At 41.7% G+C, this 24,455-nt stretch overlaps 1 protein-coding gene and 1 non-coding gene across 2 annotated transcripts in view; one reads left to right on the forward strand and one right to left on the reverse strand.

Moving 5' to 3' along the window:
• Positions 1 to 409: 409 nt before the first annotated feature.
• Positions 410 to 24,455, reverse strand: part of gabrg1 (gamma-aminobutyric acid type A receptor subunit gamma1) — a 34,309-nt gene continuing 10,263 nt past the window's right edge. The window contains exons 4-9 of the mRNA XM_042340431.1: positions 19,246 to 19,466; positions 14,698 to 14,780; positions 13,007 to 13,144; positions 8,111 to 8,263; positions 6,757 to 6,962; positions 410 to 842 (exon numbers count right to left, since the gene is read on the reverse strand). Of these exons, the coding sequence (XP_042196365.1) occupies positions 564 to 842; positions 6,757 to 6,962; positions 8,111 to 8,263; positions 13,007 to 13,144; positions 14,698 to 14,780; positions 19,246 to 19,466 (1,080 nt within the window). The 3' untranslated portion in view covers positions 410 to 563. The remainder of the gene's footprint in view (positions 843 to 6,756; positions 6,963 to 8,110; positions 8,264 to 13,006; positions 13,145 to 14,697; positions 14,781 to 19,245; positions 19,467 to 24,455) is intronic.
• trnaa-ugc lies at positions 5,238 to 5,309 on the forward strand. The gene has a single exon. It is a non-coding gene; the product is annotated as a tRNA-Ala (tRNA).

The raw sequence follows: 24,455 nt of genomic DNA on the forward strand, positions 1-24,455 counted from the left end.
ATTACATATGAGAAGGAGAATCAGACACCTGACACCAAAATTGGGAAATTAGTGGACAATCAGAGAACCCTCCCTTAGTGTTGTAAATGAGATTAAACATTTATTTCCACAAGGATTGATAAAACGTGATCCTAATTTATTCTAGATAACTTGTCTTTATCTCGAAACTGGCTAAAGAACCACGTAGATCTAATGTGTATCAGCTGCATTGGCATATGCCAAAATTTGAGTGTTAAAATGAATATGCATTTTGTGAAATGTACCAAAGTCTTGAAAAATAGCAATATCTTAAAATGTGCATGATTCATGCATATGGCACAATATTTCAAGTAAAGCTGAACATTTGGCATTCAGTCACTAAGTTCAAAGATGGACATGATATAAAGCGATCTCTCTTCCGCCCCTCATGTTATTCTCTTTCTGTTGAAACAGAAAATGACATGAAATGATTTTGAAATCTTGTAAGTTTTTTTATGCTTTCAGCACAATCAAACCTTGCATAACATGAGTGTTTACCACTGCAGATTTGTGTATCCTCTTTTTAACCATGCCACTCAGTGCTTTTATAGGTAAAGGTATCCAATCCAATACACAAGATTGAACAGGCCAAAAGCTGTAGGAAAAAATATTCTGGAATAGGAATCGATTTTGGCAACACGAATATGTATTCGACCTTGTCTCCAACCCCCTGAGCGGCATTCATCGAAACAGCAGAAGAAGCTGCTGCAGTCCTTTCCGTCCAAGCACTCGTAGCCATAGTCATCTCTCTGCTCCTGCAAGTGTGCAATGTTGTTCACCTGAATCAATGTTGATCCTGGACCCACATCAATAACAGGGGATTTCTGCAAAGACATCACAATAATTCCCATAAACAATCTTGACTTTACAATCACAATTCAATTTCCAGACGGTCAGGAAAATTAGTTATGGGAGATATGGGACCACAATCATGTCAGAACATTTCATGATGCAGTGATCACTCATAATCCCCCTCCCATCTTTCCTCAAGGCAATGGATCAAACTGGTGTTCCACATGCACCAGGCATCCTCTCGTAATTTGTCCAAGTAGCCATTCTTCATGTCTGAGTTTAAAGATTAAATCCTGGCAGACTGCTTTATTACAAGAGCATCATATTCAAGCCATGATCCTATCCTTATCCTACATACCCACAGACTTACTTAATGGCAGGAATCACTGTATATGATCCAGAGCACAAGCCCTATTTGATCTGTTCTCCCACTTCCCTCGAACACCCGAGCTGATAGCAACATACTCAGGACAGACTTTTTTTGGTCAACCAGATGTTTGACATAGGTGCAAGCCCTATGTCAATGCTCAAGAATATCCAAACCAGTCCCAGAGTTTCACATTGCCGTACCAAATATGCATGGGAGTTTTCCAATGGAATGCACACTCTCCCTCTTAGAGGGATACACCATCTTAACTAATTCCAGAAAGCATACATACAATGAGAACCAAGGATTCGGGATCCCAGAGTGTGCATTGGGTACTGAGTTATTGAGGCACTGCTGGTGTTTAACCAGCTAAAACTGCACCACTTGGCATTCAGAGCATTGTCTGTACAGGTTAGCAATTGAATATGAAGCCCTCCAGGTTTGCATGGCTCAGTTCTACATAATGTTTTAGCAAATTAGCTATTTGAGGAGCTAGTGGTCTTCATATAAATTTGGAATTGTTTCAGTTGAAAAAAACAGTACTCTCTCCACTCAGCAGACTATGGCCTGCTCCATGTTCCCCTCCCAGCTCGCCCCACCATCGGCAGTCAGACCTTCAGGCTCTCTGCCTTCACCCTCTGGAACTCCATCCCACATTACCTTTGCCTCGCTCCCTCCTTTGCCTCCTTCAAGGCACACCTCAAGACCCTCCTCTTCAACCATGCCTTCGGCCACCCGCCTACCCTCTCTGCCTTCCACCCTCCCTGATCCCAACCCCTCCCACCCCCGCTCGTGTCCTAATCCCTGATTGTTCAGCACTGTGGGACGTCCTTCCGATGTAACAGGCGCTTTGCAAATTTAATTTTTTATTGTATTGTATTTGGATTTTTTACACAATACAGTACGCCAAACGTTTCATTACTTTTATTTCATTTCAATGATGATCCAAAGTGTTATTGACAGCTTTTATTTACACCGAAATTCCCTCACCCAAAACCTCTTTGCAATTTCAGTTTGTCTCATAATCTTATACAAAGGGGTCAAGCAAACCTAATGCCATTTTCACAGTAATTGTTAGTTTGTACCCAAAATATCTCTTTTAGCAATATTTTATCATAACAGGAAGATCACAAACCATGTTTACATCATAACATGGTAACAGTTTATTCGAGCGCTTTTCTACAAGTAATTCCAAATATGCAAGCATTTAAGGCAATTTAATTAACTGTGTGATCGATGATTTAAAAAAATTCAGGTGACCCTGAAGCTCCCCTCATATATTACAAATTAAAATTACTCAAATACCAGGAGGAGTATCTAAACTCAAGTGTAACATGTGTGAACTATATAATAAAAATCCTTGCATTTTCTATAGCGGTCAACTGTATAATTAAAAATATCTGTATATCTGTTTGTACATGATTAGTCAGTGTGCTATTAGCCCAACTATTAGACCCCAAAATGCTACCATACATTCTTCAAAAGACGAGGGATTTCTAATGGAGCTTTACAATTGTTTAATAGAGAGTATTGGCTGAAGTGTACTTCACCAGACAATGTCCACTTTTCTTTCTTTCCTCCCCCAAGTAGCACCTTCTCATTGTTTAATCGCACCTTGGGCAAGAACTAACCAAGGTTTCCTATCCTCAGGCTGGTGAATTTGTTGGTCAAAAATGAGATGCTTCAAGTTCCATTTTAAAGATATTTGATGCCGATCCTGTCTGAAAAGAACTGCAAAACCTCAAAGTGAAATAAAGGCTATAAGATGCTAAATAGCAGGCGGAAATAATATGTCGTTGATTCAGAAATGGAAGGCTATTACATTGCTCACTATTAGTCTCAATGCTTCCAGTTCTGTGAATTCTGAGCTAAAGCAGAAGGTCTTGTCTATGTGTATTTGGGGTGAAAATATAAACATGATATAGTATACAGTTCCAATCTTGTATTCTGTACAGTCAGATTGCATTGCTTTTGTTACTGCTCTAAGATATGATAAACAGTACATTAGAATATACAGCACAGAAACAGGCTATTCAGCCCAACTGGTCTATGCCGGTGTTTATGCTCCACATGAGCCTCCTCCTGTCCTTCCACAACTAAGCCTTCAAGCACAACCTTCTATTCCTTTCTCCCTCATGTACCTATCTAGCTTTCCCTTAAATACATCTATGCTATTTGCCTCAACAACTCCTTGTGGTAGCATGTTCCACATTCCCACTACTCTTCGTGTGAAGAAATTTCTTCTAACTTCCCTATTGGATCTATTTGTGACTATTTTATATTGATGGCTCCTGGTTTTGGTCTCCCCCACAAGTGGAAACACCTTCCCTATGTCTACCCTATCAAAACCTTTCATAATTGTAAAGACTTCTATCAAGTCACCCCTTATCCTCCTCTTTTCAAGAGAAAAGAGTCCAAGCATGTTCAGCCTTTCCTGATAGGTATAACCTCTCAGTTCTGGGATCATCCTTGTGAATCTCCTTTGCACCCTCCCCAGTGCCTCTACATCTCTTCTATAATGTGGGGACCAGAACTGCACACAGTATTTTAAGTGTGGTCTAACTAAAGTTCTATAGCAGTTGACCATAACTTCCCTGCTTTTCATTTCTACCCCTCTAGAAATGAGCCCCGATGTCTGGTTTGCCTTTTTTATGGCCTTATTAATCTGCGTTGCTACTTTTAGTGAAATGTGTATCCTCATCCTCACCTACAAGGCCATTCACGGCCTTGCTCCCTCCTACCTCTCCAACCTACTATCCCCCTACCTACCTGCCCGTACCCTCCGTTCCTCTGGCTCCGGTCTGCTCCACGTCCCCGCCCCAACCGCCCTACTATCGGTGGTCGGGCCTTCAGCCTCTCAGCCCCGAGGCTCTGGAACTCCATCCCCCAGTGCCTTCGCCTTGCTTCCTCCCTTTCCTCCTTCAAGGCCGGTCTCAAAACCTTTCTCTTTGACCGTGCCTTCAGCTCCCCTCTCGACTCTCTTCCTCCTCGCCCTCCCTTCCCTCCCCTCACCCTGACCATTTCCCCCTCCTCTCTCCCTCCCTTCCCTCCCCTCAACCTGACCATTTCCCCCCTGCTCGGGTCATGACCCAACTGTGCAGCGCCTTGGGACGTCCTCCTGACGTGAAAGGCGCTCTATAAATGGAATCTTGTTGTTGTTGTTGTTGATGTGTATGTGTAGGTCCCTTTGCTCTTCTACCCCATTTAGTTTTTTATTTTCCAGGATGTATGTGACTTCCTTATTCCTTCTAGCAAAATGTATCACCTCACATTTTTCTACATTGAAATGCATTTGCCATTTAAAGGCCCACTCAGCAAGTTTATTAATGTCTTGCTGAAATTTGTTGCAGTACTCCTCTGTATTAACTACTCCCCCCAATTTGGTGTCGCCTGCAAATTTTGAAATTGTACTGCTGATTTCCAGGTCCAAATCATTAATGTATATTGTGAACAACAGTGGTCCCAATACCGATCCTTGTGGAACACACTGCTCACCCCTTGCCAGTCTGAGTAGCTATCCTTTACTCCTACTCTCTGTTTTCTGTTTTGCAGCCAGCTTGCTATCCATTCTGCTATTTTCCCCCTGACTCCACATGCTCTGACCTTATTCATTAGTTTATTATGTGGTACCTTATCGAACGCCTTTTGGAAATCTAAATATATTACATCTACGACAACAACAAGATTACATTTGTATAACACCTTTCACTACTGCATTACCCTTGTCTACTCTTTCCGTTATCCCTTCAAAGAATTCAATGCGGTTGGTCAAGCATGACCTTTCTTTTTGAAATCTATGCTGACTATTGTTTATTATGTTTTCTGTTTCTAGATGATTTTCTATTACCTCCTTCAGTAAGGATTCCATTATCTTTCCTACCACCGATGTTAAGCTGACAGGTCTATAGTTCCCTGGGTTTGTTCTATCTCCCTTTTTAAATATAGGTATAGCATTAGCTATCCTCCAGTCCTCTGGTACTACTTCCTTTTCTAATGAATTATTATATATGTGTAATAGTGCCTCTGCTATCTCTTCCCTCGATTCTTTTAATATACCCGGAGTCCTGTAGCTCAGTGGTTAGAGCACTCGCTTTGCAAGCGAGAGACCTGGGTTCAATTCCCAGCAGGGCGAAACCTGGGGCAAGTTTCCTAACTCCACACGCCTGATAATAATCCCTCAAAAGAAAACAATAATAAATTGGTCATTTCAATCCACGACTATTTGTGGGACACTGCTGTGCGCAATTGGCAGCCGCATTTCGCCCACAAATACACAGCCAATTCACTTTACAGTCTATTCTGTGAAGTGCTTTGAGACATCTAGAAGACGTGAAAAGCGCTATGTCAAATGCAAGACTTATTATTATTATCTGGACCAGGGGTTTTATCCTCTCTGAGTTTCGTTAGTTTTTCGATTATATCTCCCTTTGTATCTTAAATGTATTTATATTATTTTCGATCTCTTCTACTGTCATGTCCACCTAATCCATCTCCTTGGTGAATACTGAGGCAAAGTAATTATTTAATATTTCTGCCGTTTCACTGTCGTGGCCTGTGAGCTTATCTTGTCCATCCCTTAGTGGCCCTATTCCTATTTTGATTTTTCTTTTGTCACTTATATGTCTGTAGAATATTTTACTATTTCTTTTTATATTCTGTGATAATTTAATTTCATAATTCCTCTTTGCCTTCCTAATTGTTTTTTTTGATTATTTTCCTGACCTCTTCATATTTTTTTTTGTCATGCTCTCCCTTGTTATTTATGTACTTGGTGAACGCCTCTTTCCTGAGTTTCAACTTTCCCCTTATGTCTTCATGTCTTCCTTATTCCATGATGTCTCATTACTATTTAGCTTTGTCTTGCTTTTTAGCAGAATATATTTTTCCTGGGCTCTATTGATCACTGTTTTAAATGTTTCCATTGCTGTTCTATCTCTTTGTTTGCCAATATTGTTTTCCAGTTTATTTTCCCAAGTTCCATTCTCATCCCCTCAAAATCAGCTTTTCTCCAATCTATTACCCTGATCTTTGTCAAACTCATTTCCTTCTCAATCTTTATCTTAAACCTTATTAAGTTATGATCGCTATCTCAGCAACATGGAAATAAACTAATTAAGTGATATATCAGTCAATGTCAGACTACAGTGGCACACACAACTGAGCATTGTTTTCAGGTCTGAAGAAGGCACTCATAATGGAGCGGATTATTTTATGCCTGAATATTGCATACTGTTCAGGCAGTATGGACCAGAGGAATCTAAGCCTAGAGGATCCTATGGCAAATTACCTCTTCTCAATAATAACGTAACTGCCCTTAGGATCAACAATGTGGGAGCCTGCTAAGTCATAAAGTTACTCCGAAAAAGCCTTGATGGATGAGGTGGGTGGGGAGGTAGAGCCCTCTTCCCTCAGGACTGGAACATTTCCTGTAGGCCAGGGAGTAGGGCTGGTAAGACCACAGCCCAGGAACAGAGCTTTAGATTCATTGTAATGTAGGCAGTATTTATCCTATAATCTTTGCATTTGGTATAGTGCCCTCAAAAATGATCAGCAATGAAAAACAAATTTAAGGAACTAACCGCTGGTTTAAGCTTTTTTTTCTTGTTTTTGCTGCTTTTTCTGTTGCTGACAAAGTAATGCAGGGTTCCATACTCCATCAGAGCAGCAAAAACAAAAATGAAACAAACAGATACGAAGAGATCCATCGCCGTCACATAGGATACCTTCGGCAAGGACTTCCTGGAAATTGTACTCAATGTCGTCATAGTCAGAACTGTGGTGATACCTGTTCAATGTGGAAAGTATCATTAACTGTCAAGGAAGCTTCACTGTGGAAAACAAACTTGTACTCGCACTGAATTACAATATAAAACAGTTTACAATTATATAGCCATCTCAAAGCATATTCACAGGTTAGCACAAAACCATTTAAGCCCATTTTTAAGTTGGTTCCTCATATGATTCCTATTAGGAATAAATAAGAAAATACTGGATATACAACAACAATTTAAATTTATGGAGGATATATCAAAATACTTCACAGAATTTACTGCAAAGTGTAGTGACTGTATTTTATATGTGAATGCAGCTGGCAATTTTTTCACACAGCAATATCCCACAATCAGCTATGAAGTGATTTTTTACCTGGGGAAATGTTGGTCAGGATTATCAGAAGAAACTTCCTTCCCTTTTTGAATAGTGTCCTGGGATATTTAACATCACTCTGAGCAGCCACAGGTGGGACCTGTTTAATATCTCACCCAAAAGATCGCACCTCTGACAATGTAGAGCTCCCCCAGCCCTGCATTGGAGGGTCACCTTAGACTGTGAGCTCAGAGTCCCGAGGTGGGGTTTGAATCCCCAATCTTCTAACTAAGAGGCGAAACTGCTATCAACTAACAGGCTGCCAACAAATACTGTAGAGTTTGTCTTGGATGCTGAGTATCTGTGCAGAGCTTGCCTGGTGATGATTGACTGGATGGGTGGACTTCATGGTAGGATACGGCTGTGGAACGCAGAGGATAGATGGGCTGAATGATATCTTGATCCATGTTTTGTATACTACACTGTGATATGTATAGAGAGTTTTGCAATGTTGTTTATGCCATTTCAACATAAAATTACAAATCAAGATTAGTTGCAAAACAAAGAAATTCTATCTGGTATTTTGTGGGTTGGACTTGTTTCTAATTTCTAACTTGTATCAGCATAGGCAATGAGCTCAAGTCCCAATTGCAGAAGTTGAGCTCACAACCTTCTGACCCAGAGACAAAAGTGATATAAACTGAGCTCGGCTGACATTTACACAGTGGACTTATGAAACCCGAATATCTAATTTAATAAATTATTTTACGTACGTCACCTTTTCTATTAATACTTACCAACCTTGTGACATTAAAGAGTAGACTAAATATGCTCAAAATTAGGCCATACCTAATGACGTCCTTGCTGGCACTGCATCTTTGTTAATCCAAAATGACACCCAAGACAAGACAACTGTAAGTGAGCAGGGAATGTAGGTCTGAATGGTGAAGTAGCCCATCCTTCTACTTAGATCAAAGAATACTGTCAGCAAGACATAATCTCCTGTGAAGAGACAAATTCAACTCATTATAATTCATTGGGCACAGAACTGATCGAAAAATTATATACATGACTAGTTACACCACAGTTAGAATACCGTATCCAGTATTTGTCAACCCACTTTAGAAAGACAACAAAATAATGCAGAACGGTGAAAAGGGGAGAGGATAATTCCCAGGATAATACCGGGTATGAAAGCTTTGACCTATGAACAGACACTGTAGGAACTAGGACTTTTTCTGTTGGAACAAAAAAGATTGATGGGTGACCCGATAGAGTACTTCAAAATTTGGATGGGTTTTGATGGAGTCAATAGGGAATATTATTTCCAGTCGGTGAGTCAGTAACGAGATAGTATCAATTTAAGATGGTTAGTAAATAAGCAAATGGGAGGTTAAGATTGTTTTTCACAAACAGAGTGGTTAGGATATGGAATGCCCTTCTGGGTGCAGTGGTTAAGGCAAAATCTATATTGGCCTTCAAGAAGGAACTAGATAAATAGCTTTAAAAGAGTCAGCTTCAGGGGTTTAGAGAAAAGGCAAATAAATGGAATTGAATGGATTGCTCTTAAAAGAGCCAGCACAGTCACAATGAGGGAAATGGCCTTCTTCTGTGCTGTAACCTTCTATGATTGTGTGGTTCTATTAGGATAACAGCATGTTAAAATAATTAAGCTAATAAATAGGAATTACTTTTAGATGAAAGCACATCTGCTAATTCCCAATATTCACCTTTGCCATCTTTGCAATGATAATTATCCTTGCCTTTGATACAGTGCCCTTAATGTCGAAATATCTCGAAGTGCTTCACAGTTTTCTGTAAAGTACATTGACTGTCAATTTGCAGACGAATACAGCAGCTAATAATGCACCAAACAAACAACCTTATAGTGAATGACAAATTTTATATGGAGGATTGTTGACCAGGACACTGTGAGAGACTACCTTCTCTTTTCGAATAGTGCTGTGGGATCTTTCAGATCCTCCTGCGTGTCACTGAGACAATGGTAGTAATCCCACTGTGTCGACTGAAATCAGTTAATTTAGTCCAGATCAGAAACCTGACCAGTTTGTATGCCTCTATACAACAGCACAATGTTGATGTGTTTAAGCAAACCTCAGTCTATTGGTAGAAACTGTCTATCCATGTTGCCTATCTATCTGAATAATTAAAACATGAATAATTAAAACATGGGAGGGTATTGTATTGTATTGTCCTTCAAATTAGACATTAAACTGAAATCCCGTCTGCCTGTTCAGGTGGACGTTAAAGATCCCATAACACTAAAAGAGAAGAGAAGGGAGTTTCTCACAGTATCCAAGCCAACAATCCCTCAAATAAAATTGATCCCTTACTCCATGGCTGTTTGTGGGACACTGCTGTGTGCAAATTGGCTGCGCGTTTGTCCACAAAATATACAGTCAATCCACTTTACAGTATATCCTGTGAAGCACTTTGAACCATTTTGATGACCCAATAAGGTACTATATCAAATCAAGTATTAATATTATTATTATTATGGATTCTGGACAGGGTTATCAATAGGCTGCACTTACAATCAGCATTACCTAAGGATACTGTTGATTAAAAGGCTTGTTGGGCTATTAACAGTGGCTGAAGGTTGTGCACATGCAAAACCCTGTCCAGCTGTTCAGCATTCAAGGGCCAAAGTTACCTTGACAAGAGAAAATGGGAATTGTAATTGAGTGAACTTTGTACAGCAATGTCACTGAACATATGTGAGGAAAAGCTAGGGTCGGCACTGATCTCTTTCACAACACAGGCAGTCTATTAACCACATCCTTTCAAGCATGCATTAGTATGGTCCCTTTGGTAATGGATAAAAGCTCCATGTGTTTCACAGGTTACACAACTATTAATACCCAGAAATAGGTCAAGTATTTACATAACCACACAGTCTCAATCTTACTTACACAGAGTGGTTTGAATGGCACTCTGTGGGGTATTATTATTTGCTTCTAAATTCACTTTAGAGCATAACCTTAAGATCCTGTGGAGTCCTGTAGCTCAGCAGTTAGAGCAATCGCCTCGCGAGTGAGAGATCTGCGTTCGATTCAGAGTAAAGCCACAGAGAGATGTTTCTATAGAATCAGTGAGGGTCTTAATATTGCATTCTGGTCTAACATTACATTGTCAAAACATTCTCAAAATATTCCTACCTTGTAGGGCTGGAAACAAACTATTCACGGAGCAGATCTACACATTAGTCAAGAGCCAAATTCAGGGAAATTAGTTATAGTTTCATGATATTACAATGTAAAAATTACAAACTTGTCTGCTGGACGTTTCTTATAATAATAATCCTTACATTTGATATAGTATTTGATATAGTCAATTTGCACACAGCAATGTCACTCAGACAGCCATGAAGTTAACCTCAGGCATGGCCAGGAAACCGGGAGAAACTCCCTTCTCTTTTCGAATAGTGATATGAGATCTTTAATGCCCTGCTGAACAGGCTGATAGTGTTTCGGTTTAACTTATGCACCTCCAACAGTGCAGCACATCACAGCACTGTACTGGAGTGTCAGCCTCGACTATAGGAGTTTAAAATCCCGACATGTGGCATGAAGCTACAACTTGCTGACCCAGAGATGGGACTGCTACCAACTGAGCTAGGCAGGTAGACAAATCCCAGCCAAATAATGTTATCCAGCATTCCAATTGTATTACAAAAACAAGATTACATTTGTAAGGCGCCTTTCACGTTGGGAGAACGTCCCAAGGCAATGGACAGTGTACAGCATTTCAGACCCGAGCTGGGGTCAGGGAGGGAGAAGGGAGGGGAGGGGGAGGTGGGTGACTGATGGCATGGTCGAAGAGAAGGGTCTTGTGGTGAGACTTGAAGGAGGCTAAGGAGGGGGCGAGGTGGAGTGATTGTGGGGATGGAATTCCAGAGGTTGGGGGCAGAGTGGCTGAAGGCTCTCCCGCCAATGGTGGGGCGGGTGGGTTGGGGCACGTGGAGAGGCCAGAGCTGGCCCAGCGGAGGAAGAGGGCGGGTTGGTAGGGGGTTAGGAGGTCGCAGAAGTAGGGTGGGGCGAAGCCATGGAGGGCTTTGTAGGTGAGGACAAGGATCTTGAAATGGATCCTCTGAAGGATAGAGAGCCAATGGAGTCGGGTGAGAATGTGGGAGATGGGGTCACGGAGTTTGGTGCAGGAGAGGACACGGGCTGCAGAGTTCTGGATTATCTGCAGCCTGTGGAGGGAGGAGTTGGGAAGGCCGACAAGTAGGGGGTTTGCATAGTCGAGCCTGGAGGTGATGAAGGCATGAACAAGAGTTTCAGTGGCCTGAGGGGTGAGGTAGTGGCTGAGTCAGGCGATGTTACGGAGGTGAGGGAAGGCAGAGCAGGTCATGGCTTGGATATGGGGAAGAAAAGACAGTTGAAGGTCGAACAAAACACCTGGGTTCCTGACTGGCTTGGTGAGTTGAAGAGTTCAACCAGAGCCTGAGGTGCTGAGGCGCTGGCGTGAGCTAATCAGGAGGGCCTCAGTCTTGTTCACATTCAACTGTAGGAACTTTGCTCTCATCCAGGACTTGATGTCTGACAGATAGTCTGTCAGGACAGCAGTGGTTCTGGAGTTGAGGGTGGAGGCAGAAAGATAGAGTTGGGTGTCATCCGCATACATGTGGAAGTTGACCCCATGTCCTCGGATGATGTCGCCAAGGGGAAGCATCTAGATATTAAAGAGGAGAGGGCCAAGGCAGAGCCCTGGGGGATGCCAGACGTGACAGTGTGGGGACTGGAGGAGAAACAGTTAGAGGCCACAAAGTGGAGACGGTGAGAGAGATAGGAATCAAACCAGGTCCGCGGAGATTAAGTAACGAGGAGAGGAGGTGTATGAGGATGGAGTGGTCGACAGTGTCGAAGGTGGCAGAGAGGTCGAGAAGAACAAGGAGGCAGAGGGAGCCCTGATCACAGATGTTCAGAATGTCATTAGTGACTTTGACCAGAGCTGTTTCCATGCTGTGGGCAGTGTGGAAGCCGGAATTGGACAGGTTCAAAGAGGGAATGGTGAGAGAGAAAGGAGAGGAGCTGGGACGTGACGATTCATTCCAGGACCTTGGAGAGGAATGGGAGGTTAGAGATGGGGTGGTAGCTGGAGAGTAGGGATGGGTCCAGGGAAGGTTTTTTCATGATGCGGGTGATGACGGCTGTTTTCAGGGGGGTGGGAACTGAGCCGGTGGAGAAGGAGAGGCTGATGATGTCGGCCAGGAGAGGGGCCAGAAGGTGGAGCTGGGTGGTGAGGAGAGAGGTGGGGATGGGATCGAGGGAGCAGGTGGTGGGTTTGAGTTTGCGAACAATCGTGGTGAGGGAGGAGGGAGAGATAGAGTCGAAGGAATATAGGGGGGGATGGGTGGCGGGTGGGTCATGAGGGAGAGGTGATGTGGGAGTGGCGGTGGACAGGGCAGAGTGGCTGAACGTATCCCCTCGATTTTGATATTAATACTTTAAATGCCACCAGAGAAATGTAACATATTTTAATGGCTCCCTTACTGCCCATATGGTAAGACAGCAGCATGTTTACTTTTACGCCCGAATTTAGTGCTCCTGTATGTCAATAGAACAAACTCTTCCTTTATTGCAGGATTATATTAGCTTTGTAAGATTATACAGCATCATTCAGGCTTTCAAATCATTGCTCACTGTATACTCTAGAAGGAAAAGTGTCAGTTGTTTATGTAATGTTTGAGAAAAGCCGATTGCAAGTAGATATTTTACTTACCAGATTGTGTATGCATTATGTCAGTGGCATTTCTTAGGCCAATAAATGCAAACTGGTAAAGTCTCCAATATCTCTGGTCGGCAACTTCAACAGATTTACGCTTCCAGCGATACACAATTTCATTGTTGGGGTAACCATCTGCAAAAAGACATTGATAGAAAGGGTTAAAGGAATCCTCCATAAAATCTGGACTGATAGCTACTGCCAACCTAAACAAAACACAATTACTGTGTCATCAGAATATCTTGAAACGTAGGTGGCAGTCAAGTTTGGAGAGTGTTGTAGGGGCCTCAACGATGTGGTGTGTTCTGTTCTCAACGTTACCAACAAACAGATGACTTCCCTCAGTGCTGCACACAAGGGACATGGATGCTGAAGCCAACAGTGCATTTCTCATGATATAGTTCTGTCATGCCACAGACAATGCTGCTCCACTCATGCATATTGAGCCCTCCATTCTGGCGTCAACCCTAACTCGAAAAGACTTAACTCCATACCTTAATTACAAATCCACGAGCAGCTCAGGAAAGAAGCAGTTTAAAATCCTGTTGAAATTCTTTCTCACAGAAAAAAATCAGAAGGACAAGGAATGGTTTGTTATTAATTCCAGTGATCAAAATAAGGTCTGGGTTTGAAAAAGGTTCAGCTGGGACTTCATGCCTCGGTGAGCTTAAAGTGAGATCATCCAGGAAGAGAAACCTGACAGCTGCTAAGAGTCCTACGTGAGAGGAGTTTGGGCATTCTCGATGCAAATTCCAGTGATCACGTGTACTCAGAGTGAAACAAGAGTGTCCTCAAATGTGGAATAAATTCAGCATTCTCTGTGAGAGATATTAGGGAGTGAGTATATTATGCAAAAGTAATGCAAGAGGCATTTGTTTGAGACTATGAGACTATGGTTGAGCTTTAGTGTTTGGAGAAGAATAAAAAGTTATCATCAAATCTGAACTTTAGTATACTGTATCTGCTTAGTGGATCTTGTTATCCACTGTAAGGCATTGCAAACCCTGTGTTCTCAGATAAAAATGCTCCAGTACTTCATTTGAATTCACACATTTTAGACTTATTCACAGCAGGGATCTTATTTATTTTATTACAGCTATTCCCTCATTCAAAAGTACTATCCATCAAATGAGATATTAAACCGAGGTTCTGTCTACCTGTTCAGGTGAACTTTAAGGATCCCATAGCACTCTACGAAAAGAGAATTCCTCCAGGTATTCTTACCATTCCCCCAGATAAACAAAATTGGTCATTAGCTGTGCAGTGTTCTGAGACACTATGCTATATGTGCAAATTGGCTGCTGTGTTCACCTACAAATATAAGCCAATACACTTTACAGAAAGAAACTCTAAAATACTTTGAAACATTTCTACATGATAAGTTGCTATATCAGATGCAAGCATTATTATTACTATAAATTGTGTGATACTAGCCAGTGCTTCCTAAACTGCACAGTTACAATTACTAACAGTTTTAGACTATGGAAACCATGGGAACACAATGCCATCAAGCCTGTCGTGCGTGATCTTCTAGTTTATTAATCCTAATAGGTTGGTTTAAGCCATTTTTTACTTTGAGAACTTGCATTCTAATTCTCCTTTATTATAGTGCAGTATTCTCTATACAAACAACTTCAAAGGGTTTTAGCATTCCTAGCAAACAGCTGTATAATATATGTAGAACTTACAGCTTGAGAATTCCAGGGGACAGGAATGTTCATCCATAGGAAAGTCATGGAGATGAAGATAGCATTCAGCATTGATGGTCAACCTAATCAAAGTAGACAAGTCGGAAGAAAAACGTTTTAATTCTATGAATCAGGATTAATGATAAAGACTTTAAATTAACATTGATACATTGTTTATGTTGATAAACTAACTGGGTAGATGCTGTAGTTCAGTTCAGCAGGTATTCAATAATGGATCCTCAGTTTTGTAGTCTGGACATTTCTGAACGGCATTTTAGTATAACCATCTTTTCAGAATTGCAGTGGCTATAACATCATCAATCAAACACATTTTTTGGTTCTATCAGAGTTAAACATATTAAATTTATATACTTTGACCCCTTCATCCCATCCAAGCTTGGTTTTTCCAATGTTCTACTTACCGGACTATCCAGCTCCTCCCTGAACAAGCTGCAGAACATCCAGAACTGAGCATTGTACATCCCCCCGACCCACCGCCCCCCACCAAACATCCCCCCAATGAAAGTGAAACATGCTGCATAAAATGAAACTGAATAGCCTTTTCTCAACAACAAAACCTCTACCCTTCATGGATTTCCCTCACTTATTGCCCCCTGCATGGAAATTCCACACAAATGTTCCCCAACTCCTAAATCCAAGAAATGAAAAGATCCAATTATATTTCCAATAATATCATTTTATTGCTAGAATTTGTATTCCATCACACAGAGAGAGGGATATAGGAGATGTGAATTGGAGGGCAGTGGATTCATGTGAAGTTGGCGCAGCCTAAGTGAGTCGAAGGCCTGTCGTAATTCCATGTAACCTCTAATGCTCTTTGTCCACAGTACTGCACACTTTTCAGCAGTCATGGATGCCAGTTAGACCAACTTTGGTTCCTGGTTTGAGCTGTCCCAAGGCAATTGTAACCAGCACTCAAACCATTTATGATATGGATTTCTGCTCTAACAATCCCAGGGTCTATTTCCACATAAGAAGAATGGTTACTTGAGTGATATACTGGAGGACTGTAAGTACTGTGGAATTGGCGCACAAATTTCAGTTCAGTGTATGTTCATGGGCTAGACCTGCTTCATCAGGCACTTGACATTATTGGGAAGAAGTCTCACCCGGGTCTAGATTTATTCTATTTTTGCAGACTGTTTGGTAATATCTTAAATACGGCATTAATTTTGAAGTCTGTTTCTGGTAAGTTGTTTAACAATGGCAGAACCAGCATCAAAGCTTAGACGGAATTAACAACAACATAAACATCAAGTAAATCTAAACCCAGATGGAATTTCTCCCCATATGTGCATCTACAATTCCCTGAATACATATATTTCTGATTGCTTTTGCAGGGAATTGTGTTGGGAATTGGGGAAGGGCTCAGAGGAGAGTCAGCATGTCAACAATCATGGCACATACATAGTGCTGCTACTAATATGGAGTATAATGATGTGTCTGTTAATCTAGAAGTGCAGATTGTTCAGAAGTTGAGACTGAGAGGAAGGCTGGAAATTGCACCACAAGTATGTAGTGGCAAGTTGCATCCTGTTTATTACTGTGAAGATACTGATGGCTGGCTACTTTTGCTGCTCAACTGGAAGCCTAAACAACAACAAAATTACATTTGTATAGCACCTTTCACATCAGGAGGATGTCCCAAGGTGCTGGACAATCAATGTTTCAGACCCGAGCTGGGGGTCGGGATTGGGGAGGGTGGAGGTTAGTGGGGGGAAAGAGGGTGACTGAAGACACGGTTGAAGAGGAGAGTCTTGAGGCAGGTGTTGAAGGAGGCAAGGGAGGGAGTGAGGCTGAGGGACTGTGGGATGGAGTTCCAGAGGGTAGGGGCAGAATGTCTGAAGGCCCGCCCACCAATGGCGAGGCAGGCGAGGCGGGGGACGTGAAGCAGGTCGGATCCAACTGAGCAGAGGGTGCAGTCAGATTGGGAGGAGTTTAGGAGGTCGTAGAGGTAGGGGGGAGCAAGGCTGTGGATGGCTTGAAAATGAGGACCAGGATCTTGCCCTGTATCCTCTGTGTGATGGGAAGCCAGTGGAGTTGGGCGTGGATGGGGGTGATAGGGTCACGGAGCCTAGTGCGAGCTAGGACACAGGCTGTAGAGTTCTGAATAATCTGCAGCCTATGAAGGGAGGAGTTGGGGAGGCCAACAAGCAGGGAGTTTGTGTAGTCAAACCTGGATGCTATGAATGCGTGTATGATGGTCTTGGCAGCCTGCGGTGCGAGAAGTGGCGGAACCGGGTGATGTTATGGAGGTGGAGAAATGTGCAGCGGATCATGGCACAGATGTGGGATATAAAGGACAGTTGAGGGTCGAATAGGATGCTGAGGTTCCATATTGGCTCTGTGAGATGTAGAGTGCATTCACTGAGGGAAATGCTGTCAGTGCCCGAGGTATGGAGGCGCTGACGAGAGCCAAGCAGGAGGGCCTTGGTCTTGCTCCGCAACGTAGCCCAGCTCCGCCACTGTCTCACACCGCAGGCCGCCAAGATCCTCACACATGCTTTCATTACATTCAGGCTCAACTATGCAAAATCATTGTTTGTCGGCCTCCCCAACTCCTCTCTCCACAGACTGCTGATCATCCAGAACTCTGCAGCCCATGTCCTCTCCTGCATTAGGCTCCGAGACCGTATCACCCCGATCCTTGCCCAACTCTACTGGCTTCCCATCACACAGAGGATACAGTTCAAGATCCTGGTCCTCACCTTCAAAGCCCTCCACGGTCTTGCTCCCCCCTACCTTTCCAACTTCCTAACCTCCTACGATCCTGTTCGCTCCATCTCCTCAGCGGGCTCTGGCCTGCTTCATGTCCCCAGACTTGCTCGCCCCACTATTGGCAGGCGGGCCTTCCACCACTCTGCACCCACCCTATGGAACTTCATCCCGCAGTCCCTCTCTCTCGCCCCCTCCCTTGTCACCTCCAAGACTCATCTCAAGACCCTCCTCTTCAACCGTGCTTCCAATCTCCCTGCTTCCCCCACTGCCCTCCACCCTGCCCCACCCCTACTCCCAGCTCAGGTCCGTAACTCTGTCTGTCCAGCGCCTTGGGACGTTCTACCAACGTGAAAGGTGTTTTACAAATGTAATTTTGTTGTTGTTGTTGTTGCTGACATTCAATTGCAGGAAGTTAGATCTCATCTTGGACTGATGTCCGACAGGCAGTCTGTGAAGACAACAGTGGCCTGGAATCGAGGGTGGAGGCAGAGGTAGAGTTGTGTTTGATCCACATACATGTGGAAGTTGACCCTTTGTCTACAGATGATGCCGCCAATGGGGAGCATATAAAAAGAGAGGGCCAAGGACAGAGCCCTGAGGGACGTCACACATGATGGTGCAGGGGCTGGAGGAAAAGTTTTTAGTGGTTCCAAAGTGGAGACGGTGAGAGAGGTAGGATTCGAACCAGGCAAAAGCAAGTCCGCGAAGATTGAGCTGAGAGGAGAGGCCATGTAGGAGGATAGAACAGTTGACAGTGTCGAAGGCAGCAGAGAGGTCGAGGAGGACAAGGAAGCAGAGGGAGCCCTGGGCGCAGATGTTCAAAATGTTGTTAGTAACTTTGACCAGGGCTGTTTCCATGTTGTAGGCAGCACAGAAACCCGATTGGAGGGGTTCAGTGAGGGAATGGCGGGAGAGGAAAGAGCGAAGCTGAGACGTGATGTCTCGTTCCAGGGCTGGAATGATGCAATATCTTCTCTGGAGGCAACAACACAACTGCTTTTACATTCCAGCAGTGTTCGGGCTGTAAGCAGTTGCCATAGTGTGAAGGAAAAGGATATAAAACTAAGCCAGTGTCTGGTCATCCATAGTGAGTGAAATAATTTTAAAAGGCTCCTATAATTCCACTTGCACATTTGTAGTAGTTATATATAGCAATGCATAGAAGGCAAAAAATTTCACCGGGTATGGCTTGTTTGATCATATTATCTTAAAATTTAAGATGGTGCAGGACTGGGGAAAATTGATAAACTCAGAACTCTTGATTTGGAAATCTTTGTTTTTGACAAGTTTGGAAAACCAGCATTGAAATGAAGACTAAATTCAAATGAAGTTTGGAAAACCAGCATTCAAATGAAGACTAAATTTAATAGTTTTCCACAGTTTGCATCATCTGAACTTTTAAGGTAAATTAGTTTCACAGGCTAAGACTGAGTGGAACTCTGAGCTGAATATACTGAACCAAAGTATTCTTGTTACATTCTATTTATTTTGGGAACAACTTTGATATGTGCACTTGCGAAAATGTCATTCACATTTATTCCCCAGTCAATAATATTTAAGAGAAGATGCCAATGCTGGAATTTAACCATGAGTACTTTCAACAATGCTTAGACAAAGGTTATACTGTGTATCTGGGTACCTGGCCGTTCATAAGCAAAATGGCGCATAAAACATTCTTTAAAAACACTGAGCAGTAATGTCAGTACAGTATATTGTGGTCAATTTTATCTGGAAGGAAATAGAAAATGCAATGTTCCCAGCTAATGCGATTGATCTTCAGCAAGTGAGTGCTTCAGTGAGCTGTATTACCTTAGTGTATAGAGCACTTTTCCATTATTCCAGATTCGTAGCAATCGATTGGGAGTTGTTATCCAGTGAGCATCTGATTTTCTAGAGTTTCGAAAAAATGTGTCTGGGATCCAGATTTTGCCGACCATATTGCTATTTAACATGAGAACTTTCATGCTACTGTTAAACTGCAGTCGGCTGTCAGACCACGATTGCGCAAAAAATATGTCGATGGTATATTCCTGAAAAAAATTATAAATGTAATTTTAGATTTTGATATGTACTGACTGTGTTTGACATCTTACTGTATTAAGCTGATCAATGCATTTGGTTCAGCATTTTGGGAAGTCTTCCTGACGTGAAAGGCTCTATATGTAATTTGTTTTAATTTGTTGTTGGTCAAAGTATTGCATTTGAACGCCATCTCTACTGGAGTCCCTCCTACTCGCTCACTCCCTCCCCAACCATTTCGCTTCCAACCCCAGGTTGGGTGTTCATCCAGCACTGTCAAACCATTTGAATGCCTTCCCAATGCGAATGGAGCTATATCAATGTAAATTGTATTAAAACATTATGTCATGGCAGCTACTCCTGGCAGCTTGATAACTTTAACATACCTCCAGACCATTTATAAACACTGCTTTCTGTGTAAATTGCCCTCAGCTTTCAAACAAACTCAAGATTGAGAAAAAAGGGCTTGTATTTTATGTAGAACTTTATTTTGTTGGAACATCTTAAAGTGCTTCAAAGGAATAATTGTCAAGTGAAGTGACTGTTTTTGTAAGGAGTTGCGGCTGCTGATCTATACATACCAACTTCCCACCAACAGCAATGAGGTGAATGATCACTTAATCTAAAGGTTTGTGGCCTGGGACATTGGGAGAAATTCCCTTTTCTTTTCCAATAAAGAACTTCCATTCTGTGGAGTCCTGTAGTTCAGTGGTTAGAGCACTCATCCTGCAAGCGTAAGACCTAGTTTTGATTCCTGGCATGGAATAATGTTGGGCAAGTTTCCTTACTCCACATGCCTCTGTTTACCCAGCAGTAATTAGGAACCCGGTAGTCGATTGGCAGATCGCTATTATGGGGGCAATAATTACTTTTAAAAAATAAATTGGTCATTCAATCCACGTCTGTTTGTGGGACACTGTGATGCGCAATTGGTCACCGCATTTCGCCCACAAAATATACAGTAAATTCACATTACAGTATATTCTGTGAAGTGCTTTAAGGCGTCTCAAAGATGTGATAAGGCGCTGTGTCAAATGCAAGGATTATTATCAGTAAGTAGTAGTATCATGGACAATGGTCAAATTGACAACTATGGGGAGTGAGGATGATGATGCTGGTTTGTAAATTTACTGGGTATATGCTCACCTGAAGTTAAATTTAGCGTTCAATGGAGAATCAGACCACACTGAAATATAAATATGTTATTTCACACTCCCCAAAATTTGTTTTTCTTTCGACACCAAGTGAATTGCTACCACAAACTTTCTGTCTCTGGGTTTTGTTTGACAAGGCAATTTTGTGACTGCAAATAAAAACCATGTTAGAAAATAATTCTTCTGTTTCACACACATCTTGGAATGGAATGGGAATAATGGAACAAAGACAAACATTAATCATTTTCCATGTAAACTACTCATTTTAAGTTTGTAGGTTATACATTGTCACCTGCTCAGTTTAATCCGGACACTCGGATGTTTAACTGGAGTGACTGCTTAAGCAATTTGTGACCTGACATCTCTACCATGTTTTCTTTTTGATACGGAGGCATTATTAATTCAAGATTTAATCATTAATAAAATAATCTTTAGAATTCATGCAACAAACCTATATCATTTAGATTTGGTAAAAGGTGGCAATAATAAAATGAGTACATATTTCATTCTTTTTGTTAGAAAACCGTAATATTCATAAGAGGAGCCACAAATAGTGAATGCCAAAATCCCAAAGGTATCACACTGACCCAGGGAAAATGTAATCTTTTATCCGAGATCCCTTCCAGCCAGAGGCCTGATTTATTTCGGGTGCTTTCTCAATACAGATAATGTTTTTTGCCCCCATTCTATCTTGTGGTTAATACGAATATGCTTTATTTCAGCTGATTTCAAGGACTAGAAGCACAATGGAATTGTAAATGTATTCGTATAAAACACTTGTAAGGCTAAACAAACAAGTAAACCAGGAATTCCTAACATATCTCCTGTTAATCAATTTTCCGTGACCTGATTCAGAGTGGAAATATGTCTCAGAGAGATTCAGTCTCCTTCTGTTTCCGTTTCTCACTTCCTCCGTTTTAATTATGTTCTGGAATTTGACCCTCCACCAACTGCTGGAGACACCAGACGGCCACAGCAGTGAGTTTTATGTAAAATATTAATTTGGCTTTACGTTAATTAGTGTGCTCCTAGACTCATTCAGGGGCCACAAATCCAGCTCTCAATGGGTGGTAGGTTGAAAATCTCTGATCTATAAATGTTTAAAACATTTAACCAAATGAAACAGGACACGGATGGCTGGAGCACAATCTGTTTAAACGCTTGTGTCTTTCACAGCCAGGGAGAAAGTCAAAACCCACTGATGCCCATCGGTTTTCAGTGGTTGAAATGTAGCAATGTTTTCTGCAATTATTTCTGACATCTTATTTACTTTGCACTTGTCTGCAACTAATCTTTAAATCATCACAAAGCAATTGTGTGTTCCATAAACAGCAACAGTGCACCGAACATCGTGCTAAGATTGGGTCTTCTATTTTACTATACACACCAGATCTGGATTTCCATAGGATCATACTATAAAGAGGACTAGGAGACATGTACGTGCACTGAATGTAGTGCAGGAATCTCTCTCAGCATCTACTGCTAGTATTAGCAGTGGAAACCTGCTGGATGAAAACAAGCTTAATATTAATAATTAATAATAATAGGCCTTGAACTTGACATAGCATGTTTCACGGGGTNGGGGGGGTTGTCTCAAGGTGCTTCACAGTAACCAATACATTACACTGCACTGTAATGTGCAGTGACCGTGTATTTCTGTAGGCGAACACAGCAATCAATTTGTGGACAGCAATAAAAAACAGTCTTCTTTATAGTGTAAATAATAAAGAAGATACTGCCAAATAATATATATTTTGTCTGTATTGCATTGTGTATAATACAGATTTGACTTTTACAGGAAAATTACTTCCTAAAAAATATGGATTAAATTCAGGAAATGGGGAATTCAACATAGAGTGGGCCTGTTGGAAGTAACTGGTCCATGCTAGGTCTTTGCTCCCTGATTCCTGTTGTGTGAGGAGCAAAGCACCTTCTAGCTATGGACAGCTCGAGCGAGAGCTATTTGGTTGAATAAAAGGACCTGATATACTATCAGTGGAAGTAGGAGCTGAGGAGGCTGGAGCTGGATTGGCTGGAGTGAGAGAGGGGGCCGGGGGCCATTCTTACAAGGCAATGTACATAGGAATTCAGAATTCAATATAAACAACATATAGTCAGCAGAAAAACTAATAAATGCACGTCACAAATGTCAGGTACACCAAAGTCAGTTGTTCATTGACAAAAAAAAATCAGTCGACTCGAAAGAATTCTGACAGCCAGAATTGCTTTCACCAATACAGCTTCAATTGCCAATTGGATGGAGAATCCAAACACTTTCAAACCTTTTAAATCCATTATTCATCTCTGAAGAGGGCAAAGTCAACTTGGAAAATCCAAAGTTCATGATGAATGCTTTTTGGACAAAAAAAAAGCATCTGGTATTAATCCTGAGAAATAACAATTTAAATACTCTTTTTTCTATAAATGTTCCACACAAAACAGACCATATATTAGCATGTCTGCATGGAAATAGAAGAGTGAGAACGTGTGAGGTCTGCACAGACAGTGAGATAGGCACAAACAGTGAGATTCAGCCTGATACATGTTGTGCACATGATGATAGGCTGTATTTTCCAAGAATAACTCATTCAAGTACCAGGACAGCATAAATGGTTACCAGGATGCTAAAACAGATCTTAGATAAAAATAGGATAATGAGCTACATTTTGTTTCAAAAAATGCTATTTATTGGAAGTCTATTTATTGGAAACAATTTGAAAAATCCACCAAAACGCTATTATTTAATTGGCGAGAAATTTGGATCTGCAATGAAACAATAGACATGAGATGAAGGTCTTAAAAATAAACAAAACTTATATCAACAGCATAATGTGTAGGTGCATTCTATCTCAAACAGCACAAGGCTAGATTTTGTTCTTGACTGCCTCAAGTGGCCGGAAATACTGCCAATGGCAATGCCATTGCCGGACTGGTGGGTGATGGTAACAAAAGCTTTGAATTTCTCCCTATCCCCCGCCCCTCCCCTCACACAAAAAAATAAAGAACAGGGGTCAGTGGTAGGAAAGTGTTGTTAGACCTCAGAGGATGTGGTGCCAATTCATAGGAGTATAGAAATAAGAGTAGGCTATTCAGCCCATTGAATCTGTTCCACCAATTTCTCAGATATTCTCCATTCCCTATTTTCTCTCCATGCATAGCCCTTAATACTCTAATTTCCCAAGTACATGTATCTGTTTATCTCTTTGTTAAACATCTCAGCTGATTCTGCATCTACAGCCTTCTGTAACCCTGCATGGCTAGAAACATGCTAGGAAAGTTGGAATAGGAGCAGATCATTCATTGTGTTGAACCTGGTCTACCAGTTTATTAGATCATGGTAGATTGTTTCCCCTATATCATTTAACATCCTTATTATCTAATCTAATAACCCTATCTATCTAATAACCCTTTAGGTGTGGAAATGTTTCTTCATTTCATATCTAACAGATATGCTCCAATGTTAAGATGATTTCCCCTTATTCTGAATCCGTGAACCAGAGAAGAGAGTTGTCCCCATCCAGCTTGCAAAACTGAAGGTCAACCGGTGGATCTAACAAATAGTTCCTGATTATCACTTTCATGACAGTGGAGAACAGTCCAGAGAAGTAGGAGTTATTTCTACCTTAGCAATTGGCAAATTTTGGTTGTACAAATGTATATAATCCAGAGACCACCTATCCCCACCCCCCACCCACCCCCAGAAAAAAACTCCAATGATCAAATGGATATATCTGTCCCAGAGTCTCCCAGTACCATTAATAACCACAAGCAGCTATCTAGATAAACAAATGTCAAGAAAACACATTTTAACTTTGGAACTCCACCCCACAGCCCTTCCCTTGCCTC

This window comes from Callorhinchus milii, unplaced genomic scaffold, assembly GCF_018977255.1.
Source record: "Callorhinchus milii isolate IMCB2004 unplaced genomic scaffold, IMCB_Cmil_1.0 Scaffold1, whole genome shotgun sequence".
Classification (NCBI taxonomy): domain Eukaryota; kingdom Metazoa; phylum Chordata; class Chondrichthyes; order Chimaeriformes; family Callorhinchidae; genus Callorhinchus; species Callorhinchus milii.